The 23,975-nt window shown below is 38.7% G+C and overlaps 1 protein-coding gene across 1 annotated transcript in view; it reads left to right on the top strand.

Moving 5' to 3' along the window:
• Iqcm (IQ motif containing M) overlaps positions 1 to 23,975 on the top strand; it is a 324,157-nt gene that overhangs the window by 124,517 nt on the left and 175,665 nt on the right. Inside the window, exon 8 of the mRNA XM_055609054.1 lies at positions 10,706 to 10,901. Coding sequence (XP_055465029.1) covers positions 10,706 to 10,901 — 196 coding nt within the window. The remainder of the gene's footprint in view (positions 1 to 10,705; positions 10,902 to 23,975) is intronic.

Genomic DNA, 23,975 nt, shown 5'->3' with positions numbered 1-23,975 from the left:
TTTCTTTCTTTCTTTCTTTCTTTCTTTCTTTCTTTCTTTCTTTCTTTCTTTCTCTCTTTCTTTTTTCTTTCTCTGTCTTTCTTTCTGTGAGCCCCTATGATTCTGTGGGCTATTTTCTAATGTCCTTGGCTGCTCTGCCTGCTGCAGTCCTCCCTTTTCCTCTTCTCTGGGGGGTTCCCTTGGCTCCACTTAGTATTTGGCTGTGGGCCTCTGCATCTATTTCCATCAGTTACTAGATGATTCCTCTTTGATGACAATTGGGCTAGGCAGTGATCTATGGATATAGCAGAATATCATTAGGAATAAGAAGCACAGAGTAATACTAGTAATATTTTAAACATTTGGTAATTTATTAACTCTTTATTGGCATGGAAATTAATACAAGTTCTTGAAATGGAGAGTAGTTTATTGTGGTTGTCATGATATGGTTAGTGGAGAAATACCAGCATTCTTTAACAGAAGTTGGTGGTAGAAGCCTGTAAGCCCTGGATGGAAATGATACCAATGCCAGCCAGGTTCACATAGAAAGTTCCAGGTCATTTTGGGCCATATAGCAACACTTTATCTCAAAAGGGGAACCAAAAAAGGAAAAGAGAAAGGACATCGTTCTTCAATAGTCTGGCTTTACGCTAACAATTGTGTAAGGTTTTAGGTAACTAAATGTAGTCATGTGTTCTCTGGATTCCCTCATGACCACATGACTCCCCTGTTTAAGATTAGAAAACACAATTGTGTGCTACAGCCTTGGCCTTAGACCCTCAGCCTGTACATTGGCATCTCGAGACGAGAGAGACTGATCCTTAGTTAGGAATTATGAAACCTTTAAGAAATCACAAAATATATTGAGATGTTTTTGCTCTATGCAATAGACAAAATTTAAACATTTTTTTTTTTCTGATGAAATTTTACCACCTTAGAAAAATTATCTGGAATCACACAGCTTATTAAGTGACATATAAAACTAGTCTCACATTTACTTTTATATTTACTTGACAATTTTTTAATTAATTTATCCAATTTACATTTTAATTGTAGCTCCCTCCCTCCTCTCCTTCTAGTCCCCCCTCCCTTCTTCTTACCCTCCTCCCCTACCTCTCAGGAAAGGAGGTCCCTCCCCCACTAACCCACCCCAGCACATCAAGTCAGGTCAGGACTGAGCACATCCTCTTCCACTGAGGCCAGGCAAGGCAGCCCCATCAAGGAGAAATGAACAGAAAGCAGGCCACAGAGTCCATGTCAGAGACAGTCTCTCCTCCACTTGTTAGGGAACCCACATGTAAACTAGGCTGCCCACTGGCTACAAATGTATGCGGGTCCTAGATCCAGGCCATTCATAGTCCTTTGTTGCTGCTTCAATCTGTGTAAGCTCTGCTGGGCCCAGATCATTTGACTCTATTGGTCTTCTTGTGGAGTTCTTGTCCCTTCGGTGTCCTTGTATCCTTTCCCCGACTCTTCCACAAGGCTCCTTACACTCTGCCTAATGGGTGGGGGCTGTGAGTCTCAGGATCTGTTTCATCCACTGCTGAGCTGAGCCTCTAGGAGGATAATCCTTGATAAATTTGTGTATATGAGTATTACATCTACATCGTTTTCACACCCCCTTCTTGCTGCTCCATGTTGTGATCCCTTCTTCTACATTTAGATACACATATACACACACACAGTCACACACTATTGAGTACATTTAACACTGTTTGTATGTACATGTGTTAGGGATGACCTCTTCATATTAGGTAACCTATCAGGGATCATCCCCGGAGAAAACAGATTCACTTTCATTCTCCTCCTTCCTTCTCTCTCTCTCTCTCTCTCTCTCTCTCTCTCTCTCTCTCTCTCTGTCTCCTCTTTCTCTTCCTCTTAAGTTGCCTGAATGTGACATTTTGTCACAGTAATGAGAAAGTAACTCATATACCCCTCTTGTTTCTAAACACTGTATGTGAATCTTAAAAATTGCCTTCCTGAAATTTAGACATGTTAGAAGTCATTTCATGGTCCACCAGTCTATTACACACCAAGAAAAATAAATAATTAAAATTAATAAAAGAAATGAATTTAGGAAGACGCTTCTCACTTATTTTTTGCTCAGTCTAACACTTAGCAGTCTTGCTTTGTTGTGTAAGTCACCATCTACCATCCATCTGATAACAGACTTGGGTGCTAGACTTATAGGACCATGCTTTGCAAATTTTATTTCTCTATTTTTCTAAAGTGAAGACATTTGGCATTTTTCAGAATTCTCATATATTATTCATTATCCAGGTTCTCAAAGTAAACAAAACAGGAGATAAATGTGGAAAAAGGCCCTTGTTAGCCCAGAACATTTAACTACTAAAGGAAAGCTTCAATTTTTTTCCTTAGCTTCAGCTTCATTATTTCCCTTCCAGTCTGCTAGTCCTTCCTCTTCAGGATAGTAGAATCAGTCTCCAGTAAACTCCCAGACACTGAGAAGTAAGCTGGAAGATATATTAAGTATATTCAGGCCTTACCCTCTGCCCTCTGCCAGGCTAATCTGGGCTCTTGGCAGAACTTAATTACCTTATCCAATATTGTGAGTGAAGTCAGTAGAGAGAGCCATTGTAGATGACCTTGAAGACACTGCACTAGCATGAATTTGCTATAGCTGGTAGGGAGTAGCTTGAAGAGGGCTGCATCTTCCAGAAACACTTCTGTCTCCAAACTTCACACTCACTTGCAAGCCTGTTTTTCAAGTCTACACCAATGATCCACTTTCCCAAGGATTGCCTTCTAGTTGAAGAAGAACTACATTTATGGCAAATGAAATCATTCTGTGGTATTTGGTTTGACCTGTGTGATCTTTGTTTCTGGCTCTCTTGCCTTGAGTTTGTCTGCTTGCCCATACTGAAAATAATTACTGATGTCCTGTTTACTTCTATTGTCAAAATGTTTGAACTTTATCTTAATTGTGGGGTCTGAGGATTTCAGTTCCAGTATTCGTTCTTTTATGTGATGTTTTTACTCAATAGAGTTATACATCCAAACAGAAGCAGAATCAAGCAGTGGTACATTATAGCACACATCTCAGTATGACTGTGAATGCTGTACAAGCAGCACTCAGATCCAGATCTAGTCTGATGAGATTAGCAGAAGCATTATTGCGCTGTCAGTTGGGAGAAAAGGGACACAAAATGACTAGGTATTAACAGTAAGAATCTCTATGAAAGCTAAGTAGAGCCTATTGGCTACAGCTACGGGTTGAACTAGGACACCTGCTTTCTCTCCTGGAGCCACGGTGGCCTGGTCTATATAGTCAACCACATGTACAAAACAGACATAGTTCCACTAATGTCTCCTGAAGGGTACAGCAGTGAGTAAAGAAATACTGGCCCTGTGAAATCCCTAGATGGGTGGCAGCAGTGAGTGGCTGTGATTCTGCCTGGAATCAGAAGGGGAATGTCCAAGGAAGAAAAAACAATGGAAAAAAGGACTTAATAAAGTCCTCACCTGTGCTTTAGTACAACAGTATGCCAATAACACAGTGGAGGAATGAAGTCTTAAGGCTGGCAAAACAGAATTGCAGTGATTTTCCTTAGAAGAACTTTAAAAAGTGCTGATAGAGGGTCAGAGACCTGAAGAACGGAGCCTCTCATCTCCAAGGTGATGATCTGAGAGTATTTGCATTTCCTACTTTTCTACTACCCTTTGGCTACTACTGTCTGTTTTTTTAAGGTAGTTTATCTGTTGGAACCAGTCCCTAAACGATATGTCTCATTGAGAATGTCAAATTGTAAATCATACTTAATTGTTAAGGACATTCATTACTGATGCTTCTCTTCCAAGGACCATGAGTTCCTGAACAGGGATCAGACCCTCATCAATCCCACATCTGAGTGGAGAGCAGAGAAATGGAGGGGAGTCAGTAGAGCTAGCTTTCTGTCAGAACGGACTAAAGTTTGGGTTGGGACCAGAGGGCTCTCGCAATAGACACATAAATCACTTTGCCAAGAGGAAGAACAGGAAAGCCCATTGGGTTCTCTATTTAGAGACAATCTTGCAAAAATAATTGGGGCCTGGTTACAGTGCTCTTGACTCCTCTAGCCCCTTCAGCATGGATACTTTAGTCATTCTACATATCTTCCAGAATAATTTTCTGGAGTGACCTACAAGGAAACCATATAGGTACAATAAAAGTATTATCGGATGTCTCCCTGGGCAGAGTATTTCCAGAAAGGAGGACTTTGAAAATGAAGTTGGAATCAATTCAGGATGAACAGAACAGCATTCTGTTTTTGCTCTTGTCTGCATTGTGTGAAACGATGCTTTTCTCTAATTCCTAAGTGATGCTCCTTCAGGTTGCTTATTTATGCTAAGGCAGAAGAAATAATTGTAATATTTGAAATGAACTTGGAATTTAAAAATTGCTATTATATTTTAAGAAAAAAAACTGTTGGGAAATCGAATCTGAGTGTACGTAGTAGCAGTAACAACAACAAATCCATCTTTTCTTAAAGACTAATAAAAGGCTGGGAGAATTGTTTCTGACTCGTGTCTCCCACACCCCTTCTTTCTTTGGTTGATGTCAGTCATCTACTGTCTGGAATGTTCTAGAAATCTATTTAGGTTTAAAAAAAAGTACCTCTCTCTAGGAATTCAGATACTCTTAGGGATCTTAAATAGGATATCAGCCTCCATATTTTAATACGGTCATGATAAAACAGACTATAGACCCATGGGTAGTCAAAAATACGTTGGTACTTTGGGGCACTCACAAGGGAGAAGTTGGGACCCATGGCAGCATTGTGAGTAATAATGGTGACAAGGACAGAAGAAAGCTCAGAAAAAAACAAACAAACAAACAAACAAACAAAAAAACCACACTTCATTCTGATGTCTTAAAGTACTTTAAGATTTAGCCTAGATTAAAGTGACATTATCTTCCACTTCAGAAAGTCCCAGGAACCTCCTCTGATTTCTGAAGTGAGCAGATTTTGATGACATGAAGTACTCAACCCTTGGAGGGATCTGGAAATAGATAATATGGAGACCGAAAATCCTTTTTCTTAAAGTCATGTTGAATTCAATGTACTGTTTTCCTACTAGTAGACCTCATTTAGGGCATTAAAGTGGCCCACTAACTTGTTTGGCTCATTCCCAGATTGCTTTCAAATCCACATTCAAAGCCCTGGAACATCACATGTCTGTGCTTCAAGGCTGCACATGCAGGAAATGGAAGCCCTCGACACAGCTTGGTAGCAGAAGATCCGAATCAAAGTCAATTGTGTAAATTATAACTAAATTGCAAAGCCGTTTGCACAAAGCAAGCATGCTAGTCTAATCAGGAAAGTGGTGATGTTTGCTTTGTTGATAATGCATGTTGGAAGAGAATTTGGGGGAGGGTGGTCATTATCAATCTTTCAGTGTATTTCTGAACTTGGCAACCTGGACTGGTTTTCTCATGTATTTCCAGTTTAAAAAGTATTGCACTTTAAAAGAGCCAAAATAATCACATTCAGTCACATTTAATCACATTCAACCTAGGAACAGATGGACAAACCATGCTTTTTATAAATGACGCATACAAAATACTTGCACATCAGCCAAAACTGGGCAGGAGCAATAGCTGAACCAATCTCTCAGAGTGACTTGGTGTTTAATACAGTATCATATAAGCTCTCGCAGTCAAAGAAAATTCCCTCTTCAAATGTTTTTCAAGCTCAGGGTCTATAGGGCTAAGACAATTAAATTACTAATTAATTTCTTGTATCTTTTCTCACATGTAATTTTACTTAATGATTACTTCTGTCTCTGAAACACATTTGATGTGATACTTTGATTATGTATTTGTCAACTTGAAGTGAAAAATCCAAGTGCAGCCATGGCTCTTTGTTCTTTCCACTTTCTCATAACGAGGGTAGATTGTAGGGATACGCGCAGACAAACAGGGCAGCTTCTCACGGCGGCATCTGGTTTATAGTTAGCCCCTAATTACTCACATTTTTACTGTTGTAAGGATAGTTATAGAGACTTTGGCAGGCAAGGATCTCCATGGAAAGTGTCATTTCTCCTTTTATCACAGTTTTGTCGAGACATAATGAACAGAGATAAATTTCAAAATTTTATTTAGAGGGAAAAAAACAAGGCTGGTTTCTATGGATTCACTAACTTATGGGGTCCTCTGACCTCTGTACATCTGATGGCCACAGGACAAGTATCCATAATCATCTGCTCTTCTCCTTTTCTCAGACCCTGAAATACTGTCACATGTATGTGTGATGTGACTGCATCTTTCATGTGCTATGAACACTAAAAAAATCGAATAAAAACTGAAATAAATACTAACCTTTCTGTAGGCAAGTATACCTTTTTCTCCTGTGATTTTTATCACTCAAAGCAGAAGGACATTGGATTTTATCTTTGCAAGGTTAGAAGGTCACAGGATTTCTCTCAAAATTAGAATATCAAGTTCACTTGAGATAACTATTTTAATGATTAAAGGAGAAATTGTAAAGCTGAGGCTTAAAGAAAGTGACTATTGGTAAGTGTTAAATATGTAAATAAGTGTATATTGTCCTTGAAAATATATATTGTATACAGGCCTATTTCAAAAGAGCTGACAAAATTAAAAGAAAAAAAATAACAACCAACTTTCCTTAACAACACAGTGCTTTCTTTGCAGTCTAGAGATTAATGGAATATTTGCACCAGGTTTTGGAGACTGAGCCAGAATCACGCAAGGTCGCAGTTCTTCTGTCGGAGTCCAGCCCACCCGTGATTTAGGAACACTGGTAATCGACTGCAGAGATATTTTGGCATGTTGCTTCCTACTCCTGCTTACATGCATTTTATACAAGAGTTACAAGCATTAATACATGTAGTTTGATATCTTTATTCTCCTAACGTCAAAATTTGAAGTTATGAGACTTTTCTCACACTATTACATAAAATCCTTGGGCTTATACCTTTTGGTATTTGACTTTTTTTCTTCGAAACATGAGCTGAGTAGGAAGGTCAGCTTGTACTTTATCAGCCTCTCTAAGCTTGCAGGTTTTTACACCAGCATCTGGCTCTTGAGTCTTCATTGGTAAAATCAAACAGTTGGGATGTTCTAATAAGTTTAGCAGAATAGGATTTTTTTTTTTTCCAACCATAATTGGTTCTACACCAGGTCTCTGAGCTATCTAGTATCCTTGTTCCTGGCTATTCAGGAGGTATGAGCCATGGGCTCCCTGTCATGGTATAGGCCTCAAGTTAGCCCAGACATTGGTTGGCCCCTCTTAAAAGTTCTGCGCCCCATTGCTCCAGCAAATCTTGCAGACAGCACAGGTTGTAGGTCGGGGGTTTCGTGGATGGTTGGTGTCCAGGTTTCTCTTTCTTAACCAGAACTAAAAGAGACTAAAATGAAAAAATGATGCCATATTATTTCTACTTTAAACAAAGTTGTTGTTGGAACGTTTTTCCTTATGTTTTTCATAAAATTAATGTTTTATTTAATGACAATAAAAACTTTATTTGAGAACATAACATGTTCAAAATGCATTCTATTTGGTTATCACAAACCAGGCTTAGAAATTATTATTCCTAAATCAGGATATGTAGTGAGACAGTACACTTTATGTTTGGTTCTATGAGGGTATTATCTAATTTCCTAGAGATACAATTTTTTTTTGCGGGGAGGGATTGAATTAAACACAGTTTTGTGAAGACAGATTCGGATACCAGAAACTTAAAAAATAGCTATTAATTTTCATGCAGGAAATGGGTATAAATTTGAGGTATGTGAAAGAAGGTAGCTAATTTCTTTTGCTTGTGCATATGTTATTCTTGTGTTAGGTGGTCAGCAGCTAAATGGCTAACAGAAGTTTGAATTTATATCTAGGGTTATGAATTTAGCACTGAATGAGTTAAAAGCAATGTTATGGATTCAGTCACAGTTTACAGAAAAGAGTTCAAAATTCCAGTTATTTTATGGATATACATCAGCCTGTAGGTGAAGATTCATTCACAGGCACAGTTTGGGAGCACATAGTTCTGTTCAGCAACTCGTGCTTTAATACTACTGTATCAGACCAATTTAATCAACACATGAAGGACAAGGAATGTATTAAACACAGAAACGTATATGCCGAGAAAGGTTACATCAAATGAACTGACTAAGGCATCAGCAACTTCTTTCTGGAAGGAAGCTGATCCATCTTTTACTTTCTCATTATTTTTTTAGATGTATTTTTTAGAAAAGCATACAAAGTAATGGGTTTCAGCATGTCATTTTCATATGTGCATGTCATTATCCTTTGTTCGCATTCACGCCCACCTACACCACCTTCCCATGCATGCCTTTCCTCTCTAGCTGTTACCTCTTTTCAATTTACTACTAGTCTCTGGTACCCTGGGCTGGACTCAAACTTCCTATGTAGCCTAAGCTAGCCTTGAACTCCTGCTCCTCCTTCGAATTCCTAAATTCTGAGATCTCAAGCAGTGACACCACACCCAGCCATGATTCTTATTGAAAATTTAGAAATATTGATACAATAAAACATAAAAATACTCCGTAAAAGTATTTTACATATTTAACTTATTTCACAGAATAAGTAGATTAGCATGTATTCATAATTTCTATTAACATATTATCTGTAGATTCTGTAACTTACAATATATTCAAAATTCCATTAGAAATTTGTTTTCTTGAACACTGACAGGATAGTTGGAAAAATTTCTGTATTACTTAGAAACTATTCATTCTAGTGTGTACAACTGAAGACTATATGTAGGGCTTCAAGGGGTTTGCTCAAACTTTGCTAGAAGAAAAATAGGGATTACAAATTAATGATCATGGTGTGCTCTTGGGTTAAGAAGCTTCTGCTTCCGCATGAGAAATCATCCTGATGTTTGCCTCATCTGGCAGATGCATAGTTGTGCCAACAGCTTTGACCTGCGAAGCCTGCACCCATAAGCCCTTTCTTTCTGTGATAAATTGTTAACAAAATACAGTGTTCATAAAACTGTCATACTTCTGATATTTCTTTCAGAAAACACAATTGATGACCTGTTTGTACTTTATTGAAGGGCATATGGGAAAGTGTGAAGGAAAGGCTGGATGGCCTTTTGGAGATTTGAATGAGTGGTACCAGCTATGTTCAGCAGGAATCCCCAGTAACCACTGTTGCTACATTAATTCCCAAGGAATGTAGCCATATGCCACCTGGACCCAAAGGGCAGTGACAAACTTCATGACTTTATAATATCACCCTAGGAAGGACTTGTAGCTTCTCTTTTACAAAGTAAAAAATAGTTCAGGCATAATTTATGGTAAATATCAGGGATACCAAATTGTACAGAAATCAATCACAAAAAGGAAAGAAATAATTTACAAACATTAATAAAATGAATGTTTTTGTGTGTGTGTGTGTGTGTGTGTGTGTGTGTGTGTGTGTGTGTCAGGAACTCTTTTGTTATCTAGGAAAATTATAACCATTTTAAAATAAATCCTATCCCCCCTCAGGTGGAGGTGATCAAAGAGCCAGCCCATGAGTTCATGTAAGAGACAGTCCCTGTTCCCATTACTAGGGAACTCACTTGGAGACTGAGGTGCCGTGGGCTTCATCTGTGAAGGGGTTCTAGGTTATCTCCGTGCATGGTCCTTGGTTGGAGTGTCCACAGAGGAAGACAATGCTTCCAATCCTGATGAGACCTGATAGACTAGGGTCAGATGGAAGAGGAGAACCTCCCCTATCATTGGACTGTGGGAGGGGCATGGGAGAAGAAGAGGGGGGAGGGGAGGGGGGATTGGAAGGGGATGGGGAGGAGGCTACAGCTTGGATACAAAGCGAATAAACTTTATTTAATAAAAATAAAATAAAAATTAAAAACATATCTATGTAAAAAAAACATGTAGATACAAAGTTGCCAAGGCTACATACCCCACAGTACACACATGTTCATGACAGAGAGCTACCATTTTCTTCTGTGCTCAATCATCACTGCTGCAGGTTTATTAATGTTAGTATTGAAGGCCCAACATGGTTTCTAGTACGATTCCTCTGTGGCTTTCCCTGTAGTCCATGACCTTGCTTGTCGCACTGCTGCCCCTCTCAGGTCTAGCTTCAGAAGAAATTTGCAGATGATGTTGGCTTGGCATGTAAGTGACTAACTGAATTATTCAGAGTAGCAGTTCTAAGAAACTGTGGGGGGATGACAATTACTTGGACTCACCTACCTTCTTTGAATAGTTGTGACTAAGCATGAAAGGTTCAATTTCTTGGATTTTCTGCCCTTAGAAGTTTAATGTTGTGTATGGTAATATTGGTTCTAGTGTCTTTGAGAACTTTATCAACATAGTTAAGTGAAGTTATAATTAAATTCTATGCACAAGTCATAGTACATTACTTGTTTCAGCATATTTGTCATTGGAAGCTGACCTAATAGTAAAGGCCTGTAATTCCAGCTTATCTGGAGGTCAAGGAAGGAAGTTCCTGAATTCAATATCTGCAAGGGATACAGCGAGTTCAAGCCCACTTTGAGCAACCTAGTAAGACCATGTCTTGAATTTACAAAAAACAAAAAACAAAAAACAAAAAACAAAAAAAAACCTTATAAAGCTGGGGATATAGCCCAGTGGTAGAGTGCTTGTACATGAAGTCCTGGCTTTATTCCTCAGTACTAAAATGTGTGTGTGTGTGTGTGTGTGTGTGTGTGTGTGTGTGTTTATTTTTCTAGTTATCTCTAAAAAGAGTTTACATTTTACTTTTAGGCTAAAGACGGTTGTAAAGCCTGATAAATTAGACAAAAAAGTTAAAAGGATTGGACCGCACATTGAAATTTACCAAGTGTTCCAGGAGAAAAACAAACGCCAATTGACTAAAAAAATCACTAGGCTGATCACTGTCATGCAAGCGTTTATCAGGGGATGGCTTGAGCGCAAGAGACTGCAAAGAATAAAGACCAAGGTAAGGGTGCCTCATGGGCACGAGGGTCTTTACTGCCAGGAATAAAGACCAAGGTAAGGGTGCTTCACGGGCACGAGGGTCTTTATGTTTCCTTACAGAGATTTGTGGTTTGTTTTGTTTTTCTGTTATTTTTGAGACAAAGAGTTTTTTCTGTGTAGCTCTGGCTGTTCTGGAACTCCTTCCGTAGACCAAGCTGGCCTCAAACTCAGAGATCTGCCTGCCTCTGCCTCCTAAGTGCTGGGATTAAAGTGTGTGGCACCATTGCCCAGCTCCTTATGTAGATTTCATTATAGAATTTTGAATAATTTGCCCAGAAATAGGTGTGTAATTTTTCTAAAAAAAATTTATGTCTATACATTTTTTTACTAAGAAAAATGAAGTGAGTAATCTGCTCTGGGAGCAGTTTTGTCTTCTGAGAACTTGGATACAGGAAAAAGAACCAAGCTTATTCATAGCTCAGTGGTTCTGGAACTGGAGCTGCCCCTTTCCAGCAAAAAGCAAAACAGAAAACAAAAACAAAAAAATAGAAAACAAAAAACCCCTCTTTTTGTTTTTGCTGCTTACTCTTTAGTTAGAACAGCTAGAAGATTTCTGCTTTCCAAGCTCCTGGGTTCTGTTGCAGTGCATGAACTGTTTTCTTTGAAAATAACTGTGCATAATCCTTCCCTACCCCAATATCCACCTTGGAAAATTTTAGAAACAGCAACCCTGACTTTCAGAATAAACTCCAAGAATCTCTTTTGTTTGCCCAAATGCAAGAGAAGCACAAATGGATAGATCTTGGTAAAACTGTGAGAGCATAAGAAATGCCCTGACTTTGAGTGCTAAAGCTTGGCAAACTATGAAGAATAAAGCAGATAAGAAGTGGACACATTTTTCAGAATAGCTCTCTAGAAGGGGCTTGAAGTTGGACCCCCTGAGTTGAGTACCTATTTGTAAGAGCACAGATAGGGATACATCATTTTGATATTAAGTCCAATGTCTTGTAAAAAATAAACTATACTTACCCCATCACTGATTCTGTTAGGTAGCTGCTGTATCTGTTTTATAGGTGAAGAAAGCCAAGTTCAGATAAGTCAAACCAAGTGCTCAAAATTGAGTCAAAGAGCTAATAAATACCTGCCTGACACCAAAGATTTTGCTTATTCTACATAGCCTGTCATCTACTTGAACTTCTTGAACAGTCAAGACTGTTTCCTAACCAAATCAAGGCTAGATCACACACTTCTCTAGAAATTAGACCTGGGTACTACCTTGCTTACTTGAAATTTACATAGTTGGGTCACAATTAATATAGTCCCAAATGAACTCCTTTTCTTACTTCCCCAAGGACTTTCTCTCCTGCACTACATAACTACCTATGCACTATTATGCAGTTTTGTGCACTATTGTGCAGTTTCAGTCTAGAATAGTCTGCTTTTCTCAACATTTTATTTTTATTTAAAAATGTTTATATTAATTACAGTTTATTCACTTTATATCCCAGCTGTAGCCACCTCCATCATTCCCTCCCAATCTAACCCTTCCTCCCTTATTTCATCCCATGCCCCTCTCCAAGTCCACTAAAAGGGGAAGTCCTCTTCCACCTCCAGCTGACCCTAGCCTATAAGGTCTCATCAGGACTGGCTGCTTTGTCTTCCTCCCTGGCCTAGTAAGGCTGCTCCCGGATTAGGGGAAGGTGATCAAAGAGCCAGCACTGAGTTCATGTCAGATATAGTCCTGTTCCCTTACTAGGACACCCACTTTCATACTGAGCTGCCATGGGCTACATCTGTGTAGGAGTTCTAGGTTATTTTAATGCATGGTCCTTGATTGGTGTATAAGTCTCAAAAAAAACCCCTGGGCCCAGATTTCTTGTTCTGTTGTTCTCCTTGTGGAGCTCCTGTCCCCTCCAGGTCATTCTGTCTCCCTCTTCTTTCATAAGATTCTCTGCACTCTGCCCAAAGTTTGGCTATGAGTCCCAGCATCTGCTTTGATACCCTATTGGGTAGAGTCTTTCAGACACTGTCGTAGGCTCCTGTCCTGTTCCCTGTTTTATCCCTCTTCCTACATCCATCCCATTTGCCTTTCTGAGTGAGGATTGGTCATCTTATCCAGGGTCCTCCTTCTTGCTTAGCTTCTTTAGGGGTACAGATTTCAGTATGTTTATCCTACTTTATATGTATAATATCCACTTACAAGTGAGTATATATACCATGTATGTCTTTCTGCTTCGGGGATACCTTAATTCAGGATGATCTTTTCTAGATCCCATCAAATCCCTACAAATTTCATGATTTCCTTGTTTTTAATTGCTGAGTAGTATTCCATTGTGTAAATGTACCACAATTTCTGTATCCATTCCTCAGTTGAGGGGCATCTGGGTTATTTTCAGGTTCTGGCTATTATGAATAAAGTTGCTATGAACATGGTTGAGCAAATGTCCTTGTTGTATATTTGAGCATCTTTTAGATCTATGCTTAGGAGTGGTATAGCTGGATCTTGAGGAAGCACTATACTTAATTGTCTGAGAAAGTGCCAGATTGATTTCCAATGTCAATAAATTGGATCTCAGGAAACTGAAAAGCTCTGTAAAGCAAAGAACACTGTCAACAGAACAAAATGACAGCTTACTGATTGGGAAAGTATCTTCACCAATCCTGTATCTGACAGAGGCTGATATCCAGAATATATAAAGAACTCAAGAAGTTAAACAGCAACAAATTAAGTAATCCAATTAAAAGATGGGTTGCAGACCTAAACAGAGAGTCCTCAATAAAGGAATATCGAATGGCAGAGATACACTTAAAGAAATGCTCATCATCACTAGTCATCAGGGAAATGCAAATCAAAACGACCCTGAGATTTTACCTTACACCCATCAGAATGGCTAAGATAAAAACTCAAATTACAGCACATGCTGGAGAGATTATGGAGAAAAGGGAACCCTCCTCCATTGCTGATGGAAGTGTAAACTTGTCACTTGAGTTTCTTTTTTTTTTTTAAATCCAATCTTTATTATTATTATTATTTTAATAATTACACTTTATTCATTTTGTATCCCCCCATAAGCCCCTCCCCCCCTCCCGATCCCAACCTCCGTCCCCTTTCTGCATACATGCCCCTCCCCAAGTCCACTGATAGGGGAGATTCTCCTCTCCTTTCTGATCTTAGTCTATCAGTTCTCATCAAAATTGGCTGCATTGTCCTCTTCTGTGGCCCGGTAAGGCTGCTCCTCCCCTTAGAGGGAGGTAATCAAAGAGCAGGCCAATCAGAGGCAGTCCCTCTTCCCATTACTAGGTAACCCACTTGGACACTGAACTGCCATGGGCTACATCTGTGAAGGGGTTCTAGGTTATCTCCATGAATAGTCCTTGGTTGGAGTATGAGTCTCTGGGAAGTTCCCTGTGTTCAAATTTTCTTGTTCTGTTGCTCCCCTTGTGGAGTTCCTGTCTTCTCCAGCTCTTGCTATTTCCCACTTCTTACCTAAAATTCCATTCACTCTGCCCATCAGTTGGCCATCAGGCTCAGCATCTGCTTTGGTAGTCTGCAGGGCAGAGGCTTTCAGAGGCCCTCTGTAGCAAGTTCCTAGGTTGTTTCCTTTTTTCTTCTTCTTCAGATGTCCATCCTCTTTGCCTTTCAGGATGGGGATTGAGCATTTTAGTTAGGGTCCTCTCTTTTGCTTAGTTTGTTTAGATGTACCGATTTTAATGGGTTTATCCTATGTTGTATGTTTATATGAATGAGTATATACCGTGTGTGTCTTTTTGCTTCTGGGACAACTCACTCAGGATGATCCTTTCCAGGTCCCACCATTTACCTGCAAATTTCATGATTTCTTTATTTTTCATTGCTGAGTAATACTCCATTGTATAGATGTACCACAATTTCTGCATCCATTCTTCAGTTGAGGGGCATCTGGGTTGTTTCCAGCTTTTGGCTATTACAAATAAAGCTGCTACAAACATGGTTGAGCAAATGTCCTTTTTGTGTACTTACACCTCTTTTGGATATATGCCTAGGAGTGGTATGGCTGGATCTTGAGGAAGGGCTATTCCTACTTGTCTGAGAAAGGGCCAGATTGATTTCCAGAGTGGTTGTACCAGTTTACATTCCCACCAGCAGTGGAGAAGAGTTCCCCTTTCTCCACAACCTCTCCAGCATGTGTTGTCCCTTGAGTTTTTCATCTTGGCCATTCTGATGGGTATAAGGTGAAATCTCAGGGTTGTTTTGATTTGCATTTCCCTAATGGCTAATGAGGTTGAGCATTTCTTTAAGTGCTTCTCTGCCATTCAATATTCCTCTACAGAGAATTCTCTGTTTAGCTCTGTTCCCCATTTTTTAAGTGGATTACTTGGTTTGCTGCTTTTCAGCTTCTTTAGTTCTTTATATATACTGGATATGAGTCCTCTGTCAGATAAAGGGTTGGTGAAGATTCTTTCCCAATATGTAGGCAGTTGCTTTGTTTTGATGACAGTGTCCTTTGCTTTACAGAAGCTTTTCAGTTTCATGAGGTCCCATTTATTGGTTGTTGCTCTTAGAGCCTGTGCTGTTGGTGTTCTGTTCAGGAAGTTTTCTCCTGTACCAATGAGTTCTAGGGTATTCCCCACTTTTTTTTCTAGCCGATTTAATGTGTCTGGTTTTATGTTGAGGTCTTTGATCTACTTGAACTTCAGTTTTGTGCAGGGTGATAAATATGGATCTATTTTCATTTTTCTACATGTAGACATCCAGTTGGACCAGCACCATTTGTTGAAGATGCTATCTTTTTTCCATTGAATGGTTTTGGCATCTTTGTAAAAAATCAGTTGTCCATAAGTGTGTGGGTTTATTTCTGGGTCTTCTGTTCGTTTCCATTGATCCACCATTCTGTTTCTGTGCCAGTACCATGCAGTTTTTATAACTGTTGCTCTATAGTACAGCTTGAGATCAGGGATGGAGATACCTCCAGAAGATCTTTTATTGTAGAGGATTGTTTTAGCAATTCTCAGTTTTTTGTTATTCCATAGGAAGTTGAGAATTTTTCTTTCCAGGTCTGTAAAGAATTGTGCTGGCAATTTGATGGGAATTGCATTAAATCTGTAGATTTCTTTTGGTAAGATGGCCATTTTTACTATGTTAATCCTGCCAAGCCATGAGCATGGGAGATCTTTCCATCTTCTGATATCTTCTTCTAATTCTTTCTTCAGAGACTTGAAATTTTTTTCATACAAGTCTTTGACTTGCTTGGTTAGTGTTACACCAAGGTACTTTATGTCATTTGTGGCTATTGTGAAGGGAGTTGTTTCCCTAATTTCTTTCTCAGCCCTTTTGTCTTTTGTATACAGGAGGGCTACTGATTTTTTTGAGTTAATTTTGTATCCTGCCACTTTGCTGAAGGTGTTTATCAGCTGTAGGAGTTCCCTGGTAGAGTTTTTGGGGTCACTCTTGAGTTTCTTTTTAATTTTTATTTTTTTATATTAATTTCAGTCTATTCACTTTTAATCCCAGCTGTAGCCACCTCCCTTATTCCTTCTGAATCCCACCCCCTCCCCTTCCTCATCTCCTCCCATGCCCCTCTCCAAGTCCACTGATAGAGGAGGTCCTCCTCCCCTTCCATCTGACCCTAGTCTATCAGGTCTCATCAGGACTGGCTGCATTGTCTTCCTTTGTGGCCTGGCAAGGCTGCTCCCCCCCTAAGGGGAAGGTGATCAAAGAGCCAGCCATTGAGTTCAGGTCAGAGACATTCCCTGTTCCCTTTACTAGGACAGCCACTTGGAGACTGAGCTGCCATGGTCTACATCTGTGCTGGAGTTCTAGGTTATCTGCATGCATGGTCCTTGTACAGTCACTTGAGTTTTTGATGCAGTGATTCTGGTGGGTTTAAGATGGAATCGCAGAGTTGTTTTGATTTGCATTTTCATAATGACTAAAGACATTCGGCATTTCTTTAAATGTTTCTTTGCCATTGGATATTCTTCTGTTGAAAATTCTCTGTTTAGCTCTGTCACCTTAATACCTAAACCACACAAAGATCTAACAAAGAAAAAAGAATTTGAGACCAGTTTCCCTTATGAACATTGATACATAAAATACTCAATAAAATACTCAAAAACTAAACCCAAGAACACATCATAACATCATCTCCATGAACCAATAGGCTTTATTCCAGGCATGCAGGTGGTTCAATATATGAAAATCTATCAATGTAATCCCCATATAAACAAACTGAAAGAAAAAAACAAACAAACATGATCATCTCCTCAGATGCTGAAAAAGCATTTGACAAAATATAACACTCATTCATGTTTAAAGTCCTAGAGAAATCAAGGACACAAGGTACATACCTAAACATAGTAAAGGCAATATTCAACCAACATCAAACTAAATGGAGAGAAACTTAATTCAATTCCACTGATATCAGTTACAAGGCAAGCATGCTCCATTTTCTCTATATCTCTTCAATGTAGTACTTGAAGTCCTCACTAGATTAATAAGACAGCTAAAGGAGATCAAAGAGGTACCAATTGGAAACAAAGTCAAAGTATCATTTTTCATAGATGATATGATAGTATACATGAGTGAGCCTCAAAATTCTACCAGGGAACTCCTATTGCTGAAAATAAAAACATTTCAAGAAAAGTGGTTGGAGCAAGTGAAAGACCTGTTTGGGAAAAACTTCAAGTCTCTGAAGAAAGAAATTGAAGAAGATATCAGAAGCTGGAAAGATCTCCAGTGCTCATGGATTGGTAGGATTAACATTGTGAAAATGGCCATCCTGCCAAAAACAATCTACAGATTCAATGCAATTCCCATCAAAATACCAACTCAATTCTTTACAGACCTTGAAAAAAAGATTCTCAGCTTCATATGGAGAAACAAAAAACCCAGAATCTCCAAAACGATCTTGTACAACAACAGATCATCTGGAGGTATCTCCATCCCCGATCTCAAGCTGTACTACAAAGCAATAGTAATAAAAACTGCATGGTAGTGGCATAAAAACAGAAAGGAGGATCAATGGAACCGAATAGAAGACCCAGAAATAAACCCACACACCTATGAATACTCAATTTTTGACAAAGAAGCCAAAACCATTCAATGGAAAAAAGACAGCATCTTCAACAAATGGTGCTGATCCAACTGGATGTCTACATGCAGAAAAATGAAAATAGATCCATATTTATCACCCTGCACAAAACTAAAGTCCAAGTGGATCAAAGACCTCAACATAAAACTGGACACACTAAATCAGTTAGAAGAAAAAGTGGAGAATACCCTTGATCTCATTGGTACAGGAGACAACTTCCTGAACAGAACACCAACAGCACAGGCTCTAAGAGCAACAATCAATAAATGGGACCTCATGAAACTGAAAAGCTTCTGTAAATCAAAAGACACCGTCATCAAAACAAAATGACTCCCTAGAGATTGGGAAAGAATCTTCACTAACCCTATATCTGACAGAGGACTCATATCCAGTATATATAAAGAACTAAAGAAGCTGAAAAGCAGCAAACCAAGTAACCCAATTAAAAAATGGGAAACAGAGCTAAACAGAGAATTCTCGACAGAGGAATATCGAATGGCAGAGAAGCACTTAAAGAAATGCTCAACCTCATTAGCCATCAGGGAAATGCAAATCAAAACAACCCTGAGATTTCACCTTATATCCATCAGAATGGCCAAGATGAAAAACTCAAGTGACAACACATGCTGGAGAGGCTGTGGAGAAAGGGGAACCCTCCTCCACTGCTGGTGGGAATGTAAATTTGTACAACCACTTTGGAAATCTATCTGGCACTTTCTCAGACAATTAGGAATAGTGCTTACTCAAGACCCAGCTATACTACTGCTAGGTATATACCCAAACTTTGCTCAAGTACACAAAAGGGATACTTGCTCAACCATGTTTATAGCAGCTTTATTTGTAATAGCCAGAACCTGGAAACAACCCAGATGTCCATCAATGGAGGAATGGGTACAGAAATTGTGGTATTTTTACACAATGGAATACTACTCAGCAATCAAAAAGGAGGAAATCATGAAATTTGCAGGCAAATGGTGGGATCTAGAAAAGATCATTCTGAGTGAAATATCCCAGAAGGAGAAAGATAAACACGGTGTATACTCACTTATATAGACCTATAAGATATGATAAAAATAATGAAATCTATACACCTCAAAAAGATAATCAAGAGAGTGGACATGGGTTAAGATTATCAATTCTCATTTAGAAAGACAGATGGGATGTGCATTGAACATATGACAGGAGTCTACTGAAGGCATCTGAAAGACTCCAACTAGCATTGTTTTCATAGCAGATACAAAGACTCATAACCAAACCTTCGGCAGAGTACAGGGAATCATATGAAAGAAGGGGAGTTAGTATGATGGGGAAAGGATAGGAGCTCCATAAGGACCAAATATATCTGGGCACAGGGTCTTTTCAGAGACTGACATTCAACCAAGGACCATGTAGGGATATAACCTAGAACCTCTGCTTGGATGTAGCCCGTGGTAGCTCAGTAACCAATTGGTTTCCCATAGTGAGGGGAACAAGGACTATTTCTAACAGGAACTCAATGACTGGCTCTTTGGCCTCCCCACCCCTCAATGGAGGAGCAGTCCTGTTAGGCCACAGAGGAGGGCTTCGCAGCCAGTCCTGAAGATACCTGATAAAACAGGATCAGATGAATGGGGAGGAGGTCCCCCCCCATCAGTGGACTTGGAAAGGGGCACGGTGGAGATGAGGGAGGGAGGTTGGGATTGGGAGGGAATGAGTGAGTGGGATACAGCTGGGATACAGAGTTAATAAAATGTAACTGATAAGAAAAAAATAAAATAAAAAAAGAAAAGTGGTTGGATACAAAATTAATTAAAAAAAAAAAGCTGAGAAAGAAATTAGGGAAAACAACACCATTTACAATATCCACCAATGACATAAAGTACCTTGGTGTAACTCTAACCAAGAAAGTGAAAGACTTGTATAAAAAAGTCTCTGAACAAAGAAAATTGAAGAAGATACCTGAAGAGGGATAGATCTCCCATGCTCATGGCTTGGTAGGATTAACATAGTAAAAATGGCCATCTTACTAAAAGTAATCTACAAATTCAATGCCTTCTCCATCAAAATACTAACACAGTTCTTTCAGACCTTTATTTGGGTTAGATTATAACCCCTGTCTTTTTTTGCTACAATTTTTAAATATAGAAAACAGTGTTTAACCTATGGTCTTTGCTCAAAAGTAACTATGAAATGAATAAATTAATTCAACAAAACATTATTTTAGAAGTTTGCCATGGTTCTCTTTCAAGGTACAGCTTTCATGTTCTGTGTGCACAGTTTTTATATCTTATATAATTTAATTGTTATTATTTACTGCTTTCAGAAAAATGTTAGTTATTCATAACCTCTGCAACAAAAATGAATCCAGAAAGATTGGCAATGTAACTAAGATGACATTCAAAAGGAAATACCGTTATGGGAGTGTTGCATTTACTGTGACCATAGAATCTAAGTTGAAAACAATGGGAAGTACCTTTAGGGGTTCAGAGCCAATACAAAGAGGATTGTACAGTTTTATTTGGTTATAAATTTGTTACGATCATTGATTTTTGTTGTTGTTGTTGGTGGACCATCAGTGGCAGGCATTTTCTAACTTAGATGGCTGCTCAGTTGATATGGTTTAAGTTGTTTTGCCTACTGAAAAAATGCTAGAGGGACAGGCTTATAATGCAATAAATGGTACTTCTGGGACCATGCTTAGATGAAAGGTTGCTGCTGGGGGAATTCTTGACAGGAATTCTGCTCTAGAGGCTATACAGCTAGTCACTGAATACTTGCCAGAACTGTGCCAAACCCTCTAACAGGAGAATTCCAACTCTTCTGTGGACAGGGTCTACTACAGTAACTCTTCAGTTTTCACTATTTCTTCTGAAATCCTCTCAGTTTGGCTATATTTGGAAATAATGAAGCAGTGTTCAATTATCTTAGCAATCATATATCAGGAGATCATGGATATTGTTATATTTAACCACTAGCATAATTCCTATCATTCAAAAAGTTCTTTTCTTAAAAACAATCATTTGTTAGTATCAGATTTTGGCATAGTAATCCTAAAAGTTGCAGTAACACACAAGAGAATAATCTCCTTAAGGGAATAGCCCTAAAATATTATTAATATTATTAAATATATTAATATTTATTTATAATTTAAATTACATAATTTTATTTCTTAGGTGATATTGGTCAAAATTTTAGGATTAGGTTAAGAAAGTATTTAATATCTTCTAAAAATCCAAGTTTTAGAGTTATTATAGCAATGCACCACACATGAGTCAACGGTCTCTAATATTTTGGAGCTTATAAAAATCCTTTGGAAATTTGATGAAATGTTAATTGCCTCTTATTGTTTTGTGTCAAAATCCATAACAACAACAAAGTTTTCTTGGCCTACTCAGGCTCTCATGTTGACTTAATGTAGAATAGGCTTCTTATATAAATGTTTGGTTCCTAGGTACCTGAAGAACCCCCATTTACTTAAGAGTATAACCTATTTTGTTTATGGTTTTTAACTGAAATAAAATTACATTAGTTCAGTTTTTAAATGTGATGATAGTCACTAAATACTGAGTTTAATTTCCTGGTATATGAGTTCCTAGGGCACTCATCCTAGTTAGAAGTACAGATGACTATAAAAAGTCTTAGGTACTGTGAATACTTAACAAGGTCAGTTACTTAAACCAAATTTTGATGTCTGGTGGAGAGGTTGGGAAGTGACAACATATGGAAATATAGAGAGTCCTATTTTGTCTGATGGCCGTGGAGTCATAGAAGCATGAGGAAAGACTGTACCAATGGCCTTGGATGAGATGGAACATTTATGGGTTAGGTAGAGTATTATGAGGGCAGTGGGATTGGAGAAAGCTGAAGATAAGAGGCATATTAAGAGCATTCTTAAAAGTCATGTTGAAAAATGTATTATGACTCAAGGTTAACATGCACTTATATGTAATTCGCTGCATTGGGTAGATCAATGACAAGAGTTTTTAGATTAGAAAATGGTCTATTCCGAATAATACATTGGTGCAGCGGGTGACAAAAGAAAGGAAGATAGTTTAGCAGGTGTTGTCAGCAGCCTGGTGCCTGGTGACAGCAGTGTGAGGCTTGGTACTCCAAGTCAGTAGAGATGTCTATTGTTAATAATAATAATAATAATAATAATAATAATAATAATAATGAAGATACTATCAATTGGAGAAGAAGTGAGGGAACATTGAATGGGATGGGGGGACATAATAATGGGGGAAGTGATATAATTGTATAATTGTAATTGTGTTAATTAAAATATATTTAAAATAAACTTTTATATTAAAAAAACTTGATTGCATGTAGACATCCAGTCGGACCAGCACCATTTGTTGAAGATGCTGTCTTTTTTCCATTGAATGGTTTTGGCGTCTTTTGTCAAAAATTAAGTATTCATAGGTGTGTGGGTTTATTTCTGGGTCTTCTATACGGCTCCATTGATCCTCCTTTCTGTTTCTATGCCAATGTCATGTGTTTTTTATTACTATTGCTCTGTAGTACAACTTGAGGTCAGGGATGGAGATACCTCCAGATGATCTGTTGTATAGGATCGTTTTGGAAATTTTGGGTTTTTTGTTTATCCATATGAAGCTGAGAATTTTTCTTTCAAAATCTGTAAAGAATTGTGTTGGTATTTTGGTTTGCAGGCAAATGGTGGGACCTAGAAAAGATCATTCTGAGTGAGGTATCACAGAAGGAGAAAGATACACATGGTATATACTCACTTATATAAACCTATAAGATATGATAAACATACTGAAATCTATACACCTAAAGAAGATAAACAAGAAAAAAGACACGGGGTAAGATGATCAATCCTCACTTAGAAAGACAAATGGGATGGACATTGGATGTAGGAGAAAACAAGTAACAGGACTGAGCCTACCACAGAGGGCCTCTGAAAGTCTCTACCTCGCAGTCTTTCAAAGCAAATATTAAGACTCATAACCAAACCTTCAGCAGGGTGCAGGGAATCATATGAAAGAAGGGAAAGTTAGTATGACCTGGAGAGGACAGGAGCTCCACAAGGGCCAAATATATCTGAGCACAGGGGTTTTTTCTGAGACTGTTTCTCCAACCAAGGACCATGTATGAATATAACCTAGAACCCCTGCTCCAATGTAGCCCATGGTAGCTTTGTATCCAAGTGGGTACCCTAGTAAGGGGAACAGGGACTATTTCTGACATGAACTCAATGGTGGGCTTTTTGACCTCCCCCTACCCCCGAAGGAGCAGCAGCCCTGCTAGGCCACAAAGGAGGACTTTGCAGCCAGTCCTGATGAGACCTGATAGACTAGGGTCAGATGAAAGGGGAGGAGGTCCACCCATATCAGTGGATTTGGAAAGGGGCAGGGAGAAGATGAGGGAGGGAGGGTGGGATTGGGAGGGAATGAGGGGGACTACAGCTGCGATACAAAGTTAATAAACTGTAACTAATATTAACAAAATTAAATAAAAATAAATTAAAAAAACTTGATTGTTTTTCAGATAATGAAAGATGTGGAGAATGTCAGTGGATAAGAGGTTGACTAGATTTAGAAAAGGGTGAGGGAATAGGCCATTCATTACCACTGTTCTGCTCTGGGTATTCTGGTAGATGTTTGAGCAGCAGGGAATCTTTGAGATCTTTAGGTAAGAGAGCAGGGAGGCAGGAAAATGAAGTAGAATACAGATTTTAACACTGAGTTTGAAAGGCCTGAGAGAAATATTTGTTATAGTTAGAAGGCCATTGGGGATGTGAATCTATTACTCAGAAGGGAAACTGGACTATAGAAAAAGATGAAGTATCCATCCTTTGATCTGGAATTCTTTTTCAAAGTACCTCCCCACAGAGGGTTACTTATTTTGTTAATTATTCTTGTTTTGTCTCTAAAAATGCTTTTCTCCTAAGCATGGTTTTCTTGCTTCAGCCATGTCACTGTTCCTTGTCTCTGTATCAAACAGCTGCCCTGTTGTACGCTATCTGAAACACTCATCCTAGAAAGCTGTCTCTATGCCATTTAAAGTACTTATCGGTTTCGAAA

Source organism: Psammomys obesus, unplaced genomic scaffold (assembly GCF_907164565.1).
Source record: "Psammomys obesus unplaced genomic scaffold, mPsaObe1.curated_primary_1811, whole genome shotgun sequence".
NCBI classification, from domain to species: Eukaryota; Metazoa; Chordata; class Mammalia; order Rodentia; family Muridae; genus Psammomys; species Psammomys obesus.
This window is presented reverse-complemented; position numbering and strand designations above follow the sequence as displayed.